We start from the raw sequence: 18,871 nt of genomic DNA on the forward strand, positions 1-18,871 counted from the left end.
GGAGGGAAATTCAGTTTTTAAACACTACTTATTCTTTCTCACCCCATTGGATGATACCAGGCATTATTCTGTTTAATATGTTTGCAGACTTTCCTTGTCAAGTGCCTCATGGTTTAACTTGATAAATGCCCCCAAATAGTTATTTTGGTATGGCGGAATCCATAGAGCTCCCCACTAACAAGAACAATAAGAGACATGGATTATGCTTTATTACCTTTAAGAAAGAGGAAAAAGATAATGGAATAGGAATACCACAATGTTGATCTTAGTAAATGTGAAATAAAAACAGCCATATCAAGAGAACGGTATCTGTGACAACAGTGGGGATCTAGAGGCGGATTTGTAAGGAGGAGCGTGTGGAGGAGGTCATGACCAGCAGAGTGGTTATAGAAAAATGTCCAGGCAAGGTAGCTGACAAAATAGCTACAAACTATACTTAATGATTCCATTTGCAGCTTGTCTCCAGCAGGTGATGAAGCAGTCTTTTCCAATTTAAATAATCATTTGAGGACAGCTCCTACCACTGGCTAATAGAAGTTCAAAGTAACATTTCTGTACCAAGTAATTAATTTGTGTTTTCTGTCCCCTCCCCCAATATTGTCAATCAAGTCTTGTGTAAAAAGCCCAATGTGATGGTTTCATGATTTAGTAGTTTTTTACTAGTTTAAAACTTTTTAAAGCAGTTTTAGGTTCACAATAAAATTCAGAGGAAGATACAGAGATTTCCCATATTTCCCATACATCTCCTGCCCACACACATGCATAACTTCCCCTATTATTAGCATCATTCACCAGAATCATGCATTTGTTATCGAGGATGAACCTACATTGACACATCACAATCACCCAAAGACTAGTTTACCTTAGGGCTCACTCTCAGTGTTGTATAGACTATGGTTTGGACAAATGTATAATGATATATATATCCATTATAATAGCATGCAGAATATTTGCACTGCCCTGAAAATCCTCTGTACTCTCCCTATTAATCCCTCCTCTCCCTCCCCACCACTGGCAACCACTGATCCTTTTATTCCACCATAGATTTACCTTTTCCAGAATGTCATATAGTTGAAATCCTACAGTATGTAGCCTTTTAAGATTAGCATCTTTCACTTAGTAGTATGCATTTAAATTTCCTCCATGTCTTTTTATAGCTTGATAGCTTTTTTCTTCAGTAGTGAATAATATTCCATTGCTGTAAATAGCCCTTTAATAATGTGATGATGAAGTGTGGAGGAGGGGAAGCATTCTATAGTCTTATGATTAGGTCTCAGTCTTTTAGTGAGTCTGTATCTGGACTGTGAACTTCACAAGTGTTTCTCAGACCCCACAGGTGGGACAATGGCTAGAGTGGGCTGGAACTGGGTATTTCCTATCTTCCACAGGGAAGGCTAGAACTAATTGGAGTTGGGTATTTCCTTTCCCTAGGTCAGTTAGGTTCTGATAATACCTCAGCAAGTTAGGCTCCGGTTAGTTAGTTTTTCCTCAGGGCAGCCCTTGTTAAGACCAGAGTGCTCTGGTGTATTTCAAAATGTTTCCTTTTTTTCCCTCCCCGCTGTCAGAAGCAGGAGGAGATTTTTCTTTTATTTTTACTGTGGGGACCTGGTTAAGCTTCTGGAGTTAAATCTCAAAATATTGCGGGAGCCTCATAAGCCTCAGTCCCTGAACAATTTTTAACTCTCAGACTTGTTTCACACCATGCTTCCAGCAAAGCATCAATTACAGTTCAGGTTTTCTTACCCTGGCTCTGGTGCCCCATGTCAGTTTCCTCGTGTAAGTCTCTATGCCAGTGAGCCAGGACTGCCTGTGTTTCCCTGTCTCTTCAATCTTGTAGTCAGTGGTTTGCCCCATGCTCTCCCTCTCTGTGGACCAAGAGCAGTTGAATTTTTCAGTCTGTCCAGCTTTTTACTTTCTAGGATAGAAATGTCTTATTAGTTCCTTAGTACATCTTTTTTGAATAAACAAATCAAGTACATTATTTCAATCTGTCAGAAATTCTGTTGAAATATTTATAAAGTGAATAGATATGTATGAGATTAAATAGCATATGATATCAATAGCAATAGCTCAATTATTCCATATATTGAACATTATTACTAGTCATAGTATAAATATTTTTATAGAGTATAGAGCTAAAATTTTATGCATTTCTGTATTTTAAGGATTTATAGAATCTTTTCATCATTCAAGCATATAAACATCACATAACCTTGCAAGAACAAAGAATAAAAGTTTAACATTAAAAGTTTAAAATTAAAATCATAAGCCCTTTGCAGATAACAAGAAGATGACTGTATTCAAACCTGAAACCAGCAGGTGGGGTTCACTTCAGGAGAGCAAGGCTGGTTTAACATTCATAAATAAATATAATTAATCATATTCACAAATAATATTAAAAAACATATAATCATATCAGTCGTATTACCATGTCATTTATCATTTGACCATGTGATCATTTTAACAGAAAAGAAAAACCATGAATTATATTAATAGATGCACAAAAATCATTTGAGAAAAGTCAGAGCTCATTTATGATGAAGACTGTCAAAAAAACTAAGAATTAGTGGGAACTTCCTTAACCTAATAAAATATTTACAAATTGGACAAGAAGAAATTGAGTTGTCTTTATTCACAGATTTCATAATTGTAGAGAACCTCAAGGAATCTATTAATTTTTTTTCCAATGAACATTGGAATATTGGAAAGAGAGAAAGAAAAAACAAATACCAGTTACAAACAACCATCCAAACACTGAGATATAAATTTAACAAATTACCTATAATATCAATAAAAATAATATAATTTATGTGGAAAACTACAAAACACTGATGAAATAAATTAAACATGATCTAATTAAATTGAGAAGTCTTTCTTATTCAAAATCTAAATGGAGAAATGTTTCTTATTCATTAATTAGAACACTCAATATTTTTTTAATTTTTTTATTATATTATCTTAGTCACCATACAGTACATCCCTGGTTTCTGATGTAAAGTTCGATGATTCATTAGTTGCGTATAACACCCAGTGCACCATGCAATACGTGCCCTCCTTACTACCCATCACCAGCCTGTCCCATTCCCCCACCCCCTCCCTCTGAAGCCCTCAGTTTGTTTCTCAGAGTCCATAGTCTCTCATGCTTCATTCCCCCTTCTGATTACCCCCCTTTCTTTATCCCTTTCTTCCCCTACCAGTCTTCCTAGTTCTTATGTTCCATAGATGAGAGAAATCATATGATAGTTGTCTTTCTCTGCTTGACTTATTTCACTTAGCATTATCTCCTCCAGTGCCGTCCATGTTGCAGCAAATGTTGAGAAATCGTTCTTTCTGATAGCTGAGTAATATTCCATTGTATATATGGACCACAACTTCTTAATCCAGTCATCTGTTGAAGGGCATCTCGGTTCCTTCCACGATTTGGCTATTGTGGACAATGCTGCTATGAACACTGGGGTGCATATGGCCCTTCTCTTCACTACGTCTGTATCTTTGGGGTAAATACCCAGTAGTGCAATGGCTGGATCATAGGGTAGCTCAATTTTTAACTTTTTAAGGGACCTCCACACTGTTTTCCAGAGTGGCTGTACCAACATGCATTCCCACCAACAATGTAGGAGGGATCCCCTTTCTCCACATCCTCTCCAGCAATTGTTGTTTCTTGCCTTGTAAATTTTTGCCATTCTAACTGGCGTAAGGTGGTATCTTAGTGTGCTTTTGATTCGAATTTCCCTGATGGCTAATGATTTTGAACATTTTTTCATGTGTCTGTTAGCCATTTGTATGTCATCATTGGAAAAGTGTCTGTTCATATCTTCTACCCATTTTATGATTTGTTTATTTGTTTCTCGTGTATTGAGTTGGAGAAGTTATTTGTAGATCTTGGATACCAGTCTTTTATCTGTAGCATTATTTGCAAATATCTTCTCCCATTCCATGGGCTGCCTCTTAGTTTTTTTGACTATTACCTTGGCTGTGCAGAAGCTTTTTATCTTGATGAAGTCCCACAAGTTCATTTTATCTTTTGTCTCTCTTGCCTTTGGAGATGTGTCATGAAAAAGGTTGCTTTGGCCGATGTCGTAGAGGTTGCTGCCTATGTTCTCCTCTAGGATTTTGATGGATTCCTGTCTCACATCGAGGTCTTTCGTCCATTTGGAGTTTATCTCTGTGTATGGTGTGAGAGAGTGGTCAAGTTTCATTCTTTTGCATGTAGCTGTCCAATTTTCCCAGAACCATTTATTGAAGAGACTGTCTTTTTTCCACCAGATGTTTTTTCCTGCTTTATCAAAGATTAGTTGCCCAAAGAGCCGAGGGTCCATTTCTGGGTTCTCTATTCTGTTCCATTGGTCTATGTGTCTGTTTTTGTGCCAGTACCGTGCTGTCTTTGTGATCACAGCTTTGTAGTACAGCTTGAAATCTGGCATTGTGTTGCCCCCAGCTTTGTTTTTCCTTTTCAACAGTTCCTTGGCAATTCGGGGCCTTTTCTGGTTCCATACAAATTTAAGGACTATTTGTTCCAGTTCTTTGAAAAATGTCATTGGTATTTTGATCGGGATAGCATTGAAAGTATAGATTGCTCTGGGTAGCATGGACATTTTAACTATGTTAATTCTTCCGATCCATGAGCATGGAATATTTTTCCATCTTTTTGTGTCTTCCTCAATGTCTTTTAAGAGTGATTTATACTTTCTAGAATATAGATCCTTTATGTCTCTGGTTAAGTTTATTCCAAGGTAATGTATGCTTTTTGGTGCTATTGTAAATGGGATGAATTCCCTAATTTCTCTTTCTTTGGTCTCATTATTCGTGTATAGAAATGCAACTGATTTCTGAGCATTGATTTTGTATCCCACCACATTACTGAATTGCTCTATAACTTCTAATAGTTTGGGAGTGGATTCTTTTGGGTTTTCCATATAGAGTATCATGTCATCTGCGAAGAGAGACATTTTGACTTCTTCTTTGCCCATTTGGATACCTTTTATCCCTTTTTGTTGTCTGGTTGCTATTGCAAGGACTTCTAGTACTATGTTGAATAATAGTGGCGAGAGTGGGCATCCTTGTCGTGTTCTTGATCCTAAGGGAAAAGGCTTCCAGCTTTTCCCCATTGAGAGTGATATTTGCTGTAGGCTTTTCATAGATGGTTTTTATGAGATTGAGGGATGTACCCTCTATCCCTACACTCTGAAGGGTTTTAATCAGGAAAGGATGCTGTATTTGTCAAATGCTTTTTCTGCATCTATTGCATATGATTTTTGAATTTTTCTTTCTGGATAAAATCTAAGACACTGATAGATTTGTGAATGTTGAACCACCCTTGCATCCCAGGAATGAATCCCACTTGGTCATGATGGATAATCCTTTTAATGTACTATTGGATTCTATTAGCCAGGATCTTTTTGAGAATTTTGGCGTCCATATTCATTAGGGAAATCGGTCTGTAATTCTCCTTTTTGTTGGGGTCTTTGCCTGGTTTGGGGATCAAGGTAATACTGGCCTCCTAGAATGAGTTTGGTAGCTTTCCTTCTGTTTCTATTTTTTGAAATAGCTTTAGGAGAATAGGTATTATTTCTTCTTTGAATGTTTGGTTGAATTCCCCAGGAAAACCATCCAGGCCTGGAGTTTTGTTTTTTGGAAGGTTGTTTATCACTGACTCAATCTCTTCATAATTAATTGGCCTGTTTAAAAAATCAATTTCTTCCTGTTTCAGTCTTGGTAGTTTATAGGTTTCCAGGAAGGCCTCCATCTCTTCCAGATTGCTTAATTTATTGGCATAAAGCTGTTGATAAAAGTTTATAATAATCCTTCCAATTTCATTGTTGTTGGTTGTGACCTCTCCTTTTTCATCCATAATTTTATTAATTTGGGTCCTTTCTCTATTCTTTTGGATAAGTCTTGCCAGTGGTCTGTCAATTTTATTGATTCTCTCAAAGAACCAGCTTCTAGTTCTGTTGATCTGCTCTACTTACTCCTGGTTTCTAATTCATTGATTTCTGCTCTAATCTTGGTCAACTCCTTCCTTGTGCATGGGCTAAGTCTGTCCCTCTGTTGCTGTTCCAGCTTCTTGAGGTGAGAATATAAAAACTGAATTTTAGATTTTTCTATTCTTTTGAGTGAGGCTTAGATGGCTACGTATTTCCCCCTTAGGACTGCCTTTGCAGTATCCTATAGATTTTGGACCATTGTGTTTTCATTCACGTTGGTCTCCATAAATTGTTTAAATTGATTTTTGATTTCCTGGTTTATTGAATCATTCCTGAGCAGGATGGTTCTTAGTTTCCAAGTGTCTGAATTTCTTCCAAATTTTTCCTTGTGGTTGAGTTCCAAATTCAAAATGTTGTGGTCTGATAATATGCAGGGAATAATTTCAGTCTTTTGGTATCAGTTGAGACCCATTTTGTGTCCCAGAACATGGTCTATTCTTGAGAATGTTCCATGGGCATTAGAACAGAATGAGTATTCTTTGGTTCTGGGGTGTAGTGTTCTATATATATCTATGAGGTCCAACTCATCAAGTATGGCATTCAAAGCCCTTGTTTCATTGTCAATTTTTTGCATGGGTGTTCTGTCTATTTCTTATAGTGGAGTGTTGAGGTCCCCTACTATTAACGTATTTTTATCTATATGTCTCTTTATTGTGGTTAAGAGTTGGCTTGTGTATCTTGCTGCTTCCCTGTTGGGGACATATATATTTATAATTGTCATATCCACTTGTTGGATACATCCTTTAAGAATAATATAGTGCCCTCTGTGTCTCTAACTATAGTCTTTAGGTTAAAATCCAATCTGTCTGATATGAGAATTGCTACCCCAGCTTTCTTTTGAGGTCCATTGGCGTGAAAGATGGTATTCCATCCCTTTACTTTCAGTTTGAATGTATCTTTAGGTTCAAAATGAGTCTCTTGTAGACACCAAATGGATGGGTCATGTCTTTTTATCCAATCTGCAACCCTGTGGGGTTTTATGGGAGCATTTAGGCCATTTACATTGAGACTGATTATTGAGAGATATGATTTTAATGATGCCATGTTGCCAGTGAAGTCTTTGTTTCTATCGATTGTGACTTTCTGTTCTGTATCACTCTTGGGGCCTTTTTACTTTTATAGAAACCCCCTTAATATCTCCTGCAGGGCCGGTTTCGTGGTTACGAAATTGGTCAATGACTGGCAATTCTGGAAGGTTGTTATTTCTCCATCAATTCTGAATGACAGCCTTGCTGGATAAAGGATCCTTGGCTGCATGTTTTTCTCTGAAAGAGCTTTAATAATGCCCTCCCAACCCTTTCTCTCATTCTAGGTCTGTGTAGACAGGTCTGATGTAATTCTGATACCTTTGCCTTCGTACGTGAGAAATTTCTTTGCCTTGGCCGCTTTCAATACTGTATCCTTGGATCTAATATTTGCGAAATGCACTATGACGTGACGTGGTGTAGGTTTGTCGTGGTTGAGCTTGGGAGGGGTCCTCTCTGCCTCTTGGACACGAATGTTTGTTTCCCTAGCTAGATTAGGGAAGTTTTCAGCTACAATTTGTTCAAATATCTCTTCTAGACCTCTGTTTTTCTCCACCCCCTCGGGGATGCCGATGATTCTGACATTGGATCGTTTCATTGAGTCAGTAATATCCCGTAACCTACATTCGTGAGAATGGATTTTTTTGAGTCCAGATTCTATTTTAGCTTTCTCTTCTACTAACCCATCCTCCAATTCGCTGATACATTCTTCTGCCTCATTCACCCTGGACATCAGAGCCTCTAGTTTTGACTGTATTTGGCTCATAGAATTTTTAATTTCTGCCAGATTCGCTCTCCTTTCCTCCCTTAGAGATTCCATATTCTCATTAACATTTTCATTAATACTTTTTTCAAGTCCACACATCATCTTGACCGTTGTTACTCTGAATTCCATTTCTGATAATTTGGTTATATCCATATCCATTAGTTCTGTGGCAGAGGTCGCAGACTCATCGTCTTTTCTTTGCTGGGGGGGATTTCTCCTTCTCGTCATTCTGATGAGGAGAGGTTGCGGGGTTGTCCAGAGCCCAAATTATTGACCGGGACCCAGGCAGTGTGCAGTTGTTTTATAGGAATCTTAGGGATGTGGGCTTCTTGATTTTTCAGCCTGTCTTCTAGGGGAGGGGCCTGCCGCGCCGATACTCAGGCAACCCTGTTTGGGTAGAGTCTCCGTGTCCCCTGCGGGGGGAATGGGAATGGGCACACTGTGAGCTGGTATTTCCAGGCTTTTGTTCTCTGGCAGCTTTCCCTGGCGGTTTGCTGTTCCTCTTCTGAGAGTCAGAGCAGCAGTAGCCGAATCCCAGCCTCTGTCTCAGAACAGAGGGATCGCGGACCATTCTCCACTGATGTTCTGGCCACTTTAACTCTGTTACTGTTGGTGCTGCTCAACCCTCCAGCGTCCCGGGATGTGCACCCCACACCCAGCTTCCCAGCCCTCACTTCCAGGGCCGGCTTGTCTCTGTCCTTTGTGTTTCTAACACCGCCAACCACCAGCCACCCCTCGCGCTCCCAGAGCTCCCGGTCTCAGTCTGATTCCAGTGAGCGCACCGAATCTCTAAATCTCCGTTTCAGTCAGGTAGCGTGCGGTCCCCAACTCACAGTCTCAGTCTGCTCTCTCGTGGGTGCCGGTCCGCAAGTCCGCCTGCTCCCCCGTGCAGGTGGCTACCGCTTCCCAGTGCCCAAATGCGGCGGCTCCCTCCCCCTTCTGTTTATCTTCCGATATCTGTGTGTGGTTTCACGGCTCCCTGCCTCGTACCTCAATACTCAGCGCTGGAGATGTTCATTTGTAGAGATCCAGATGTATCTTCCTGCGTCTCAGGCTGATTCCATGGATGTTCAGGCTGGTCTGGTACCTATCCCACTCGACTCAGGGGATCGGCTGAAAAAGGGGTCCCCTACTCCTCTGCCATCTTAACCCCTCCCTCCGAACACTCAATATTTTTAAGATGTCATTTCTTCCCAACTTTTTTCTCCCCAACTTGATCTATAGATTCAAAGCAATACCACTCAAAATCCCAGCAAAGTATATATATATATATATAATAAGGTTTATTATATATATATATTTCAAATTATGTTGTAGATCCTTGACCCTTAAGGAGATGGAGCCTAACTCTTCACCCCTTTAGTGTGGGATGTGGGTAGCCACTTCCTTCTAAAAGGTATAAACTTGATATGACTTGATGAAAGTGAGTTTTTGCTATGATATTTATCCCCAAAACCCATATCCCAGTGTAAGCACGAGAATACCATCAAACAAGCCCAAGTTGAAGGACAGTGTATAAAAGACTTAACCAATATTCCTCCAAACTCTAGAGATTATCAAAAACAAGTGTGAGAAATTTTCACAGTCCCGAGGAGCTAAGGAGATATGGCAACTAAATGTAATGTGGTGTGCTGGATCATATCCTGGGACAGAAAAAGAAAAAATAGACATTAGGTAAAAACTAAGGAAATCCCCATAATATGTGCACTTTAGGTAATAATAATGTACCAACATTGTATCAGTAACTATGACAAATATATCATATTAATGTAAGATATTAACAATAAATGAAGCAGGTTATGGAGTATATGAAAGCTCTCTTAACTGCACCTGCAAATTTTCTATAAATTTTCTATAAATCTAAAATGATTTTGGGATGCCTGGGTGGCTCAGTCCATTAAGCATCTGCCTTTGGCTCAGGTCATGATCTCAGGGTCCTGGGGTCCAGCCCTGTGTTGGGCTCCCTGCTCAGCAGGAAGTCTGCTTCTCCCTCTCACTCTGCTCCTCCCCCTGCTTGTGTGCTCTCTCTCTCTCAAATAAATAAAATCTTTTAAAAAATTATTCTAAGTGTCTATTAAACAATTTTTTAAAGCTACCCCATTCAAAAAAAACTATAAGGCATACAGTTTTTTTTCTTTGCAGTGGAAATTAAAAACAATATTAATATTGATGATGGATTAGAATATGGACAAATAGGCATTTCTTACCATGCTAGCAAGTATCTAAATTGAAAAAAAAAGTACCTGAATTTATAGAGCATTTTTGAAGAACAATTTATGATATTAAAGGAAAGGCAATGAAAACTTCAGTGATGAAAAAAATGAGCCCTAAGTTTCTTTATATTCCACAGGGGAATACCACCAATGGAGAGTTTCCTCTAAAAGGAATTAGGTTTCTAGTTGCTACAAAGAGAAGGAGGTTTATGGTCTCAGTAGCAATTCATTATTGAGGATTTTACCTCATAGTGAAAAGTGAGTTCATGAATTAATACGTAGTTAAAAGAGGTCTTGTATGTTGGTCAAGACAGAGTCTTCAATTAGGTCCAGTGAGGGTCTAGCATAGTAGGGCTGCTGGAACATGTTTGATCATTTAACATTTAGTTTTTTATTAGCTTTGGCTGGGTGCGGTAGGTGCTAGAAATAAAAAAGAGCCAAATAATGGGTATAGGCTGTGTACGAAGCAGTCTCATTTTCTGGTTTTAAATTCCACCTATATAATTTGCTAGTGTTATGACCTTAGAAAACTTACTTGCAAATAACTTTTCAGTAAATATTAGCTATTATAAAAATTGTGATCCAAAATTACAGAATGCTCTTATCCCAATTTATTAATCTATCCTTTTTTCCCAGTATCACCACAGACTTGCCTTCACACATTATGTGTCAGACATTTAGAATTACTTATAATTTCTGGATTAAGCTATACTCTGCTTATCCTCACCTTTGTATATACTCTTCCTAATGCCAGGAGCGCACCTGTCCATATATCTTATTTTATACTTTATTTTTTACAGTAGTTATTACATTATTAAGTTTGTTACTTCTCTATTTTCTCAACTAGGCTCGTTGTTTTTTGAAGACAGACACAAAGTTTTACTTTTCTTTATACGTTTTTCGCATTCAGAATAGTTCTGTCATGTTGCAGGCACTCGGTAAATATGTAACTCTCTCTCCCGAACATTGCATTTTAATAGGTGTTTGTAGATTCTCCATCAGTTCTTAGACCATGGTTTAACAACTGACATCTAAGTGGTTTGTATAAAATTAGCCCTAAAAGAACATACGGAGAGGAAACACATCAGATGCACTCAATGTCATTCCCTGTATTTGTTTCCTAGGAATGGCATAACAAATTACTACAAACTTCGTGGCTTTGGTCAGATTCTCTTTAAGTATACATTGATATATTGGGGCACCTGGGTGGCTCAGTCAGTTAAGCATCTGCCTTTGGCTCAGGTCATGGTCCCATGGGATCGAGCCCCAAGTCAGACTCTCTGCTCAGTGGGGAGCCTGCTTCTCCTTCTCCTGCCTGCAGCTCCTCCTGCTTATGATCTCTCTCTCTGTCAAATAAATAAATAAATAAATGTTTGAAAAAAAGTATACATTGATATAAACAATTTGTGTCCGTGAATCTTTTTCCCTCTCTTTCTTCCAGCTTTCCAGCTTTGGAAATGTATTGCTTTCTTCCAATGTCTTCTGTCACTCATGTTATCCTCCACATTCAGGAACATCTACGCATAAGAGATAGTGAATGCCTGAATTTCCTTGAGAAGTAATCGTCTCTCAGGAATATATGTGGGGTATATTTTTGGTCACCAGAAAAGAATTCTATTTACAGACTCCACAGAAGACTTGAGACAGCTTGCGGATACCCCAGAGTTTTGGGTTTCTGGTTATTTAGGTCCCCTGAGGGAATAACAGCCAGGCAGCCATGTGGATCTTAGGGCTTCTATTGTATATGTGAAGCTATACAAACTAGTGAATACTTATCAACTGAGTATCATTGACATGTTGTTGACAGGTTCAACATTCATTCAGTGTACTCCTCTGTTTTGGAATACCCCATACTGATACTAGGTTTTATTTGGTCAGATAGAACATATGAAAACATTTCTACCTGAATGTTAAAATAGCCACCTCTACATAAAACTGTAACTCTTGCAGGTAAAACAAGTAGAATAAACATTGCAACTCTCTGATACAAAACAAAACAAAACAAAACAAAACAACTGAATACCATTTTAGAAGTTCTGCCTCTTTTAAGCAAAAATATCTTTATTGAAGTCTCAACATTTAAAATGCTATAATAGGTAACATATGCAATAAGACAGTGAAGAAACAAAGCACGTGTATAAATCATGTTTGCCATATCAATATATATCTTATAATTGCTGGATTTATTTTTTCCAGTAATAAATATATCTTACCATTGCTAGATTAGTTTTGATGCTCCAGGTTAAGATTTAACTTACTTTAGATTCATTTGGAAGCATGGAGCCATTCTGAAGCAGGTGCAGCTTTGGAATGAAGCCCCATCTGAATGCTGCTCATCAGTCTGTAGTGGAAAGTAGAAGACCTCAAATGCTTGTTGTTAGAGGTTAATCAGAACTTGCTGGTACTTTTGCCTTAAGCCTGAGATTCCTCTCAATCTAGTCACAAGAACAAAATCCAAGTAAACAACAAACCAAACAAATTCTTAGAAAATGCTGTGGATACCTTCCCAGACCCTTTCCCTGCTCCCAAGGGCTCTTTCCAGCCAAGGCTCTTAATCATACCAACCCACCCTCCCCCCAGAGTTATTTAAGGAATAATCATGCTCTTGAAGATTACCCTTCATCCCTTCCTCATTTTATCTATTAGCATAGTTAGCTGGGTTTTTTAACATTTGTATGCTAAAATTTACCCTCTGACATGTAGTTCTTTAGTTACGACAAATGCATGAAGTTGTGTAACTACCACCACAGCCAGTCATGTAACCACCATCCCCCAGAATGTTCTCATGTTACCCTTTTCCTCACCCTCAACATAAATTGATTTTGATATAATTCTGATTTTTTTTCTTTACCATTTTTGTCCTTGAAAATCTACCCATTGTTGAGCTCTCCTTTGTGTTCTGAATTTAAATGTGGGGGGGGACTTCAGCCTATTTGTGTTTACAAAATTATATACAGTAACAATACTAGGGCCTGGACAGCATGCTATGTTACATGTATGGATTGACTCATTTAGCTTTTATAACAACCTTATGAAGAAAGCACTATTATTACCTCTATAGCACGTGAGGCGCGAAGATGAGGTTCAGAGCCAGGAAGTCTGGCCTAGTGTTACACACTCGTTTCTTATGCTCCCCAAAGAAGGGCCTTCATTAGACAGCAACTTCCCATAAATTTTCAGGTACGCTAGATGAATAAGTTCTAGAGATCTAGTGTATAGTATTGTCTATGGTTAATAGTACTGTATTATACATGTAACATTTTGCTAAAAGGATAGATATCATCTTAAATGTTCTAACTAGAATAAAAAACAAATAAAATTGACAAAAAAAAATTTTTTTTTTAAAGGACCATCACCAGTAAAATCCATCAGTGTTTTGTAGCTTAGATGTTAGCAGTTCTAACCACTATGAGATTTCTTCAGGAAGGTTGCTTGCCTACATCTGTCTGATTATCTCCTAAAAAGCTTGATAAGCAAAAACTAGGAACTTACCACTTTTCTGGGTAATTTATATCAACTTGCATTCTCCCAAATGTCATAGAAAGACACAAAGACTGATTGATTTGGTTTATACAGATCCACTCCTCTCTTACCCATGGAGGAAAGCAGCCTTAAATAATGTTGATAGTTCCTAGGCTGTGGTCTAAATCATGCTATTACCCTTACCTTTCACAGTACAGCATAGAAACCTACCTTCACTGTTTATTTCTGTCTTTAAATTAGTTAAGCATTATAAACTATTGCCATATTCTGTTTCCATCAGTTGGAAATCTTAAGTTCACATCATGTTGCCAATTAGCAAAATTCTCAGGTCTTCATGTAACAACAACTCTTCCTCCATCGTGGTAATCTTGGGTGGCTCTTCACTGTACCTGAAGGTTTGTGATTTATCCTTTTTTCTCCATCTTCTCTACTTGTTAGTCCAAATAGAGATGTAAGACACTTGCAGTATTCTGAACAGAACACAGTTTGAAAAATTAAATGCCACTTTCCTCATTAGATATATCTGTAAAACACAACTGAAATTTAAATTTGATATAAGTAGTCTGGAAGACACTCTAAGTGTTATTTAGTTCTGTGCCACCAAATCCCATGTGAGAGGTTGCATTCTAAAGGATCCTCGCAGAGTGTTTAGCACATTTTGAAAAGTACAATTCATTTGTAATGTTGGCCAATGTTGTGTAATCACAGACAGGACCGTAGTTAGCACAAGCCCCTCCCCTCTCTGTAAGCAGAGAAATTAGATTGTTATACCCTTTCCTCCAAGCTAACTAGGTGCAATGCTGTACAAGTTTGATCTCAGAACTCACTCATCCTCTCTGCATGAGATCATTGTGCAGGTTACAAGCTGAACAGCATTCAGGACAGTGCTGATCACAGAGCTCATCCTCTGCCTATGTAGTGAATTCAATGGCTAGTAAATTCATTTCCATGGAAGTATTAATACAAGCATTCAGAATATTTTATGAAGCAAAACACGCTTACTTTTGTTTTAGCCTCAATAGTAACATTTATGGTGTTATATAAAAATGTTTAACACTCAGTAAGTGAAACCACAGTTATCCCATTAAAAGCAAATTGAAAGTGAAGAGCACAGTCTCTGTATTGGAAATGAGAATGCTTCACCCAGAGTTGTTCTCAGTCCCTGGGGCAATCACTGTGCCCACACACTTTTTATACTCAGGAGGGATGAATAGAGTTTATATAGGTGATGGTATAAACTTTGGATACACATTTTGCTCTTAAAATAGCATTATTTATCTTGAAACAGAAATGTCACATCGTCCTTGGGGCAAGGAAACACAGAAATAAACATAGTGTTGTCCACAAGTACTCACAATTATTAAGTTAGGGGTGTGAGTTTTGTATTCAGAACAGAGGAGATACATAATGATCTTTCTTTTTAATCAAGACCCATGCAAAGTGAAATAATCATTAATATGATATAGTGTATATTATCATATTTTCATGAAGATTTAGATGTAAAAAATAAATTCTCCATATTCTAGAGTTAGACTAAGAAAAAATAATTTTAATTTATGTCATTCAATTACTGCGTAATACATTAACTAGTAAGACAGAATCATTGTAGGCTTAGGTTTAATTTTACTTTATTTCCCCAGATTAGATGCAAATCACTTGGTGCTGAGAGGGAAAAGGAAATGAAAGAAAAATATATAAATCTTTCAAATAGCGACTTTTATTTTCATCAATAAACTCAAACTATTATAACTGCTATATTATGGCAGAGAATGATAGTATTAAAACTGGTCAGTGTTTCTAGTTGTGTAAGTATTAAAAAACATTTTACTATCAACTTAAAATTAGTCTAATTTGTTCTTAGTTTCATTACAATTTGACATTTAAATTCTTTTTTATTTTATACCCTCATCATTTGATATGATTTATTCTGTAAGCACTTATTTAATTTCTATTGTGTATGAAATATTAGTACTATGAGTTTAACACCATAATGATTTGATTACTTTTCTGGATTGCTAATGAAAACTTCTGGTTTCTTGATTTTTTTAACCACCAAACAGTATTTTCTAAATATCTGGTTACGTTATTACAAGTGGACATCAGACCTACGTGAAATTCAACGGATGTTTTCTTCTTCTCTGCTTCTAAACCTTTTTTAAAAAAATTCTTACCCACTGACTTTTCATTTGTCTATTTTATATTCCCTTATTCTGCCCCCATTTCTTATCATCACCTTGCCCACACCGCTACAAGGACATCATCTTATTTATTTATTTTGTTATTTTTTTACAAAAAAATTAAAAAAAAAACAGAAAACTAGTGAAAAAGCATTATTTTCATACATAAACCCGTTCCTCAAATAGCACAATACCATGTGGCACTCAGAGAAACAAGGTGATGAGCAAAGAACATCTAGAATCTGGGAAGAATAAGTTCAAATCCCAGCTTTGTGACCTGATAACTTGGGGATCTTTAACGTTATTATAAAACCCTCTGATTCTCAGCTTCCCGATAATATTGTGGGGGAAAAATCACATTAAAATGTGTAAAGTGCTAAATGTAGAATTATAGTTAAGATATATTGTTTTGGTAAGAGGCAGCCTAAGCCCATTAGCCCATATAAATTTTACTTAACTTTTCAAAGTATCTGTTTCTTCATTCACAAAATTGGAAAATAAGCTCATTCATGGAGTTTGTTCAGCAAGGCATCAGGAACAAATAATAGCAACCAACATTTCTAAAAACTTACTATATTCTATGTTTAGCAATTTGTACAGATTGTTTCATTCCAATCTCACCACAATTTCCGTAAACTTATGAAGTATGTGCATTGTTATTTCCATTTTGCAAGGGCTTCGAAAGATCTTGTGACATGCCTCAGCTTTCACAGCAAGTAGCCAGACTCTGGCGCCTGTGAATATACCCACCTCCAGCAAAAATGTGAAAAATAAAAGCTAATATTGTTCATTATTTGTTACATTGCTAGTTTTTACCTCCCTTCATTACCCCCCCCCTTTTTTTTTTCTCCCAATACATATTAAGAAGCTATAAGAGTTTTGAATTCAAAGACTGGCTCCCTGGAAGAAAGTCCAAATCTAATCCATATATATATGCATATATATGTTAAATATGTATTCATTATATATATAAAATACATATTAAACATATAAATTGTTGTCCACTGTCCCTTAGTAACCCAAAGCACAGATTTTTGAGATAACAGACTCAAATTATGATCGATCTTTGTGTTAAAACATTTTTATACAGTTTCATTCATTCATTCATTCATTTCATTCATTCATTCATTCAACATCTGTATACACTACAAAATGATCACTACCACATGTCTAGTTACCACCCATCCCCATACACTTGACCCCCTTCACCCATGCTGCCCAACCCCAATCCCTTTCCCCTCTTTATCAGTAGTCTTTTCTCTATGAGTTTTTATTTCCCTTGTTCATTTGTTTTGTTTTGTGTTTAAGTTCCACATGAGTGGAAATCATACAGTATTTGTCTTTCTCCATTTGACTTATTTTATTTAGCTTAATAGTTCTCTTACCAAACCCAAGTTCAGCTGCCTATCCCTCGAGACGCCATTACTCAAGAGACAAGCTTTTGTTTGGAAAGGAATCTGGGCTTTATTCAGGAGGCCAACAACCTGGGGAGAAGGCAGACTCATGTCCAAAAGCCAACTCCGAGGTTTCTGCCTGGCACAAGGGCTTTGAATGTTGTTTAGGGAAGTTCATCAGCAAAGAGAGTACAGTGGCCTACAACATTCCTTGATTTCATGAAGACGGGACGGTACCAGCTACAAACATCATCTCGGTGCTCCAGAGTTGAGCAAGGAGGGTCCAATTTATATTTCATTATGTGTGGGAGCACTCTGCTCTTTCTGCAAGGGAGGACTCTGCTCTTTCTGCAAAGGAGGGCAAGGTCTACAGCTACACAAAGGGAGGTTGGTAAAATCATCTGGGTGACCTAGAAAAAGGAAAACGTTTTGCTAAAAAATAGCTAGGCTAATCAGAAAGCCAAGGTAGCTTCAAACAGACTTGCTGGCTTCTGTGGCCTGGGAAGGTTCTGGTCCTTCACTCCTCAAGCCCAGTGGTCTGCAAATTTCAAAGAAAGTAAATTAGTTCTTTACAGATCAAGGGACTTAGGTCAGCAAGTAAGGAGTATGTTAACCTGAAGCAAGTTGACTCTTAAGACAGCTTGGAGTGCTGTTACAGGCTCATCCTTGTCACAAATGGTAAGATTTCATTCTTCTTTATAGCTAAGTTGTATTCCATTGTATAAATATACCACATATTCTTTAACCATTCATCTATCTCTTTTAATGGTTATGATTGGCACTCAGCATCCATTCCTGTCTATTGTGGGTTTTGTATTACAGAAATAAGAAAACAAAAAACTATAATATCTAGACTTCCCTTGAAGCTGATGTTGTGAATATAAATTGAGTTCCACCTGTAATAAACATACCAGAAATCTACAGGATCTAGTGGAAGTCATTTCTAGATGTCTTAGCAATTTCAGCTGGTGGACAAGGTCATGGACAGGTGGCATTTTCTTAGTCTCTGACTTTGTGTATATTTAAATGCAGAACCATCAGGAATGGCAGTGAGACTCTGCAATCCAGTGTTCAGTCACTAGCTTCAGGGTAGGAAGAGACAGCCAGAGAGACTGTGCTGGCGGCTTTCTGGTAATCCAGCTTCCCTCAGTTAGTGCAATGAGTTCTTTGATTGAATAATTCTAATGGTGGCTTTTATGTTTCTCAGTTCCCTCGTTCTTGTGAAGGTGGCATCTCCCAGAGAGTCTATCTGTCGTTTTTAGAGCCCTTCCTTCTAATAATTTTGTAAATGTCTTATTCTCTGTTATTAAGACTCTTTTTGCTTAAAGACCTAGAGTGGTTTCTGTTTCCTGTGCTAAATCTTAACTAATTTTCTATCCTAGTTTGTTGTTTTTGACCAACACATCCTTAATGTTCCCTCCGTATAACTATGCTTTAGATGGGCTTCATGACTCCAGGCCCCTGACCTCCCTTTCTATACAGCATTTACTTTACAAAACTTGTAATTATAACTTTTTTCTCTGCCCCTTTGAAATGTAAACCTTCTTTCAGCTTCTTGCCAATTTTACAACCCAGAAATGTCTTTCTCAAGCATTTGGGAGTCATCCCTCTGAACCGTAATTAAAGAAGGAGATAAGGGCTCCCACCCACTCCAACCAGGTTCTGTGGGAAGCTGGGAGCCTACTGACAGCAAGTGACACTTACCAAAGATGTCCTCAGCACATTGACCAACCTCCCCCCAGCCCAATGCCTCCAGTATTTTCCCCTTAGCTCACTCCAGCTTTTGAAAATTCCCCCACCTACCTTTGGTTCAGGGCAGTTAAATTCAG

The 18,871-nt window shown here is 37.8% G+C and overlaps 1 protein-coding gene across 1 annotated transcript in view; it reads left to right on the plus strand.

The window, feature by feature from the left end:
• EYS (EGF-like photoreceptor maintenance factor) overlaps positions 1-18,871 on the plus strand; it is a 1,472,906-nt gene that overhangs the window by 716,931 nt on the left and 737,104 nt on the right. The window contains 1 exon segment of the mRNA XM_087856898.1: positions 17,017-17,231. Coding sequence (XP_087713024.1) covers positions 17,017-17,231 — 215 coding nt within the window.

The sequence above is a fragment of the Ursus americanus genome, chromosome 29, assembly GCF_024610735.1.
Source record: "Ursus americanus isolate L20-20 chromosome 29, mUrsAme1.1.p, whole genome shotgun sequence".
Taxonomy (NCBI): domain Eukaryota; kingdom Metazoa; phylum Chordata; class Mammalia; order Carnivora; family Ursidae; genus Ursus; species Ursus americanus.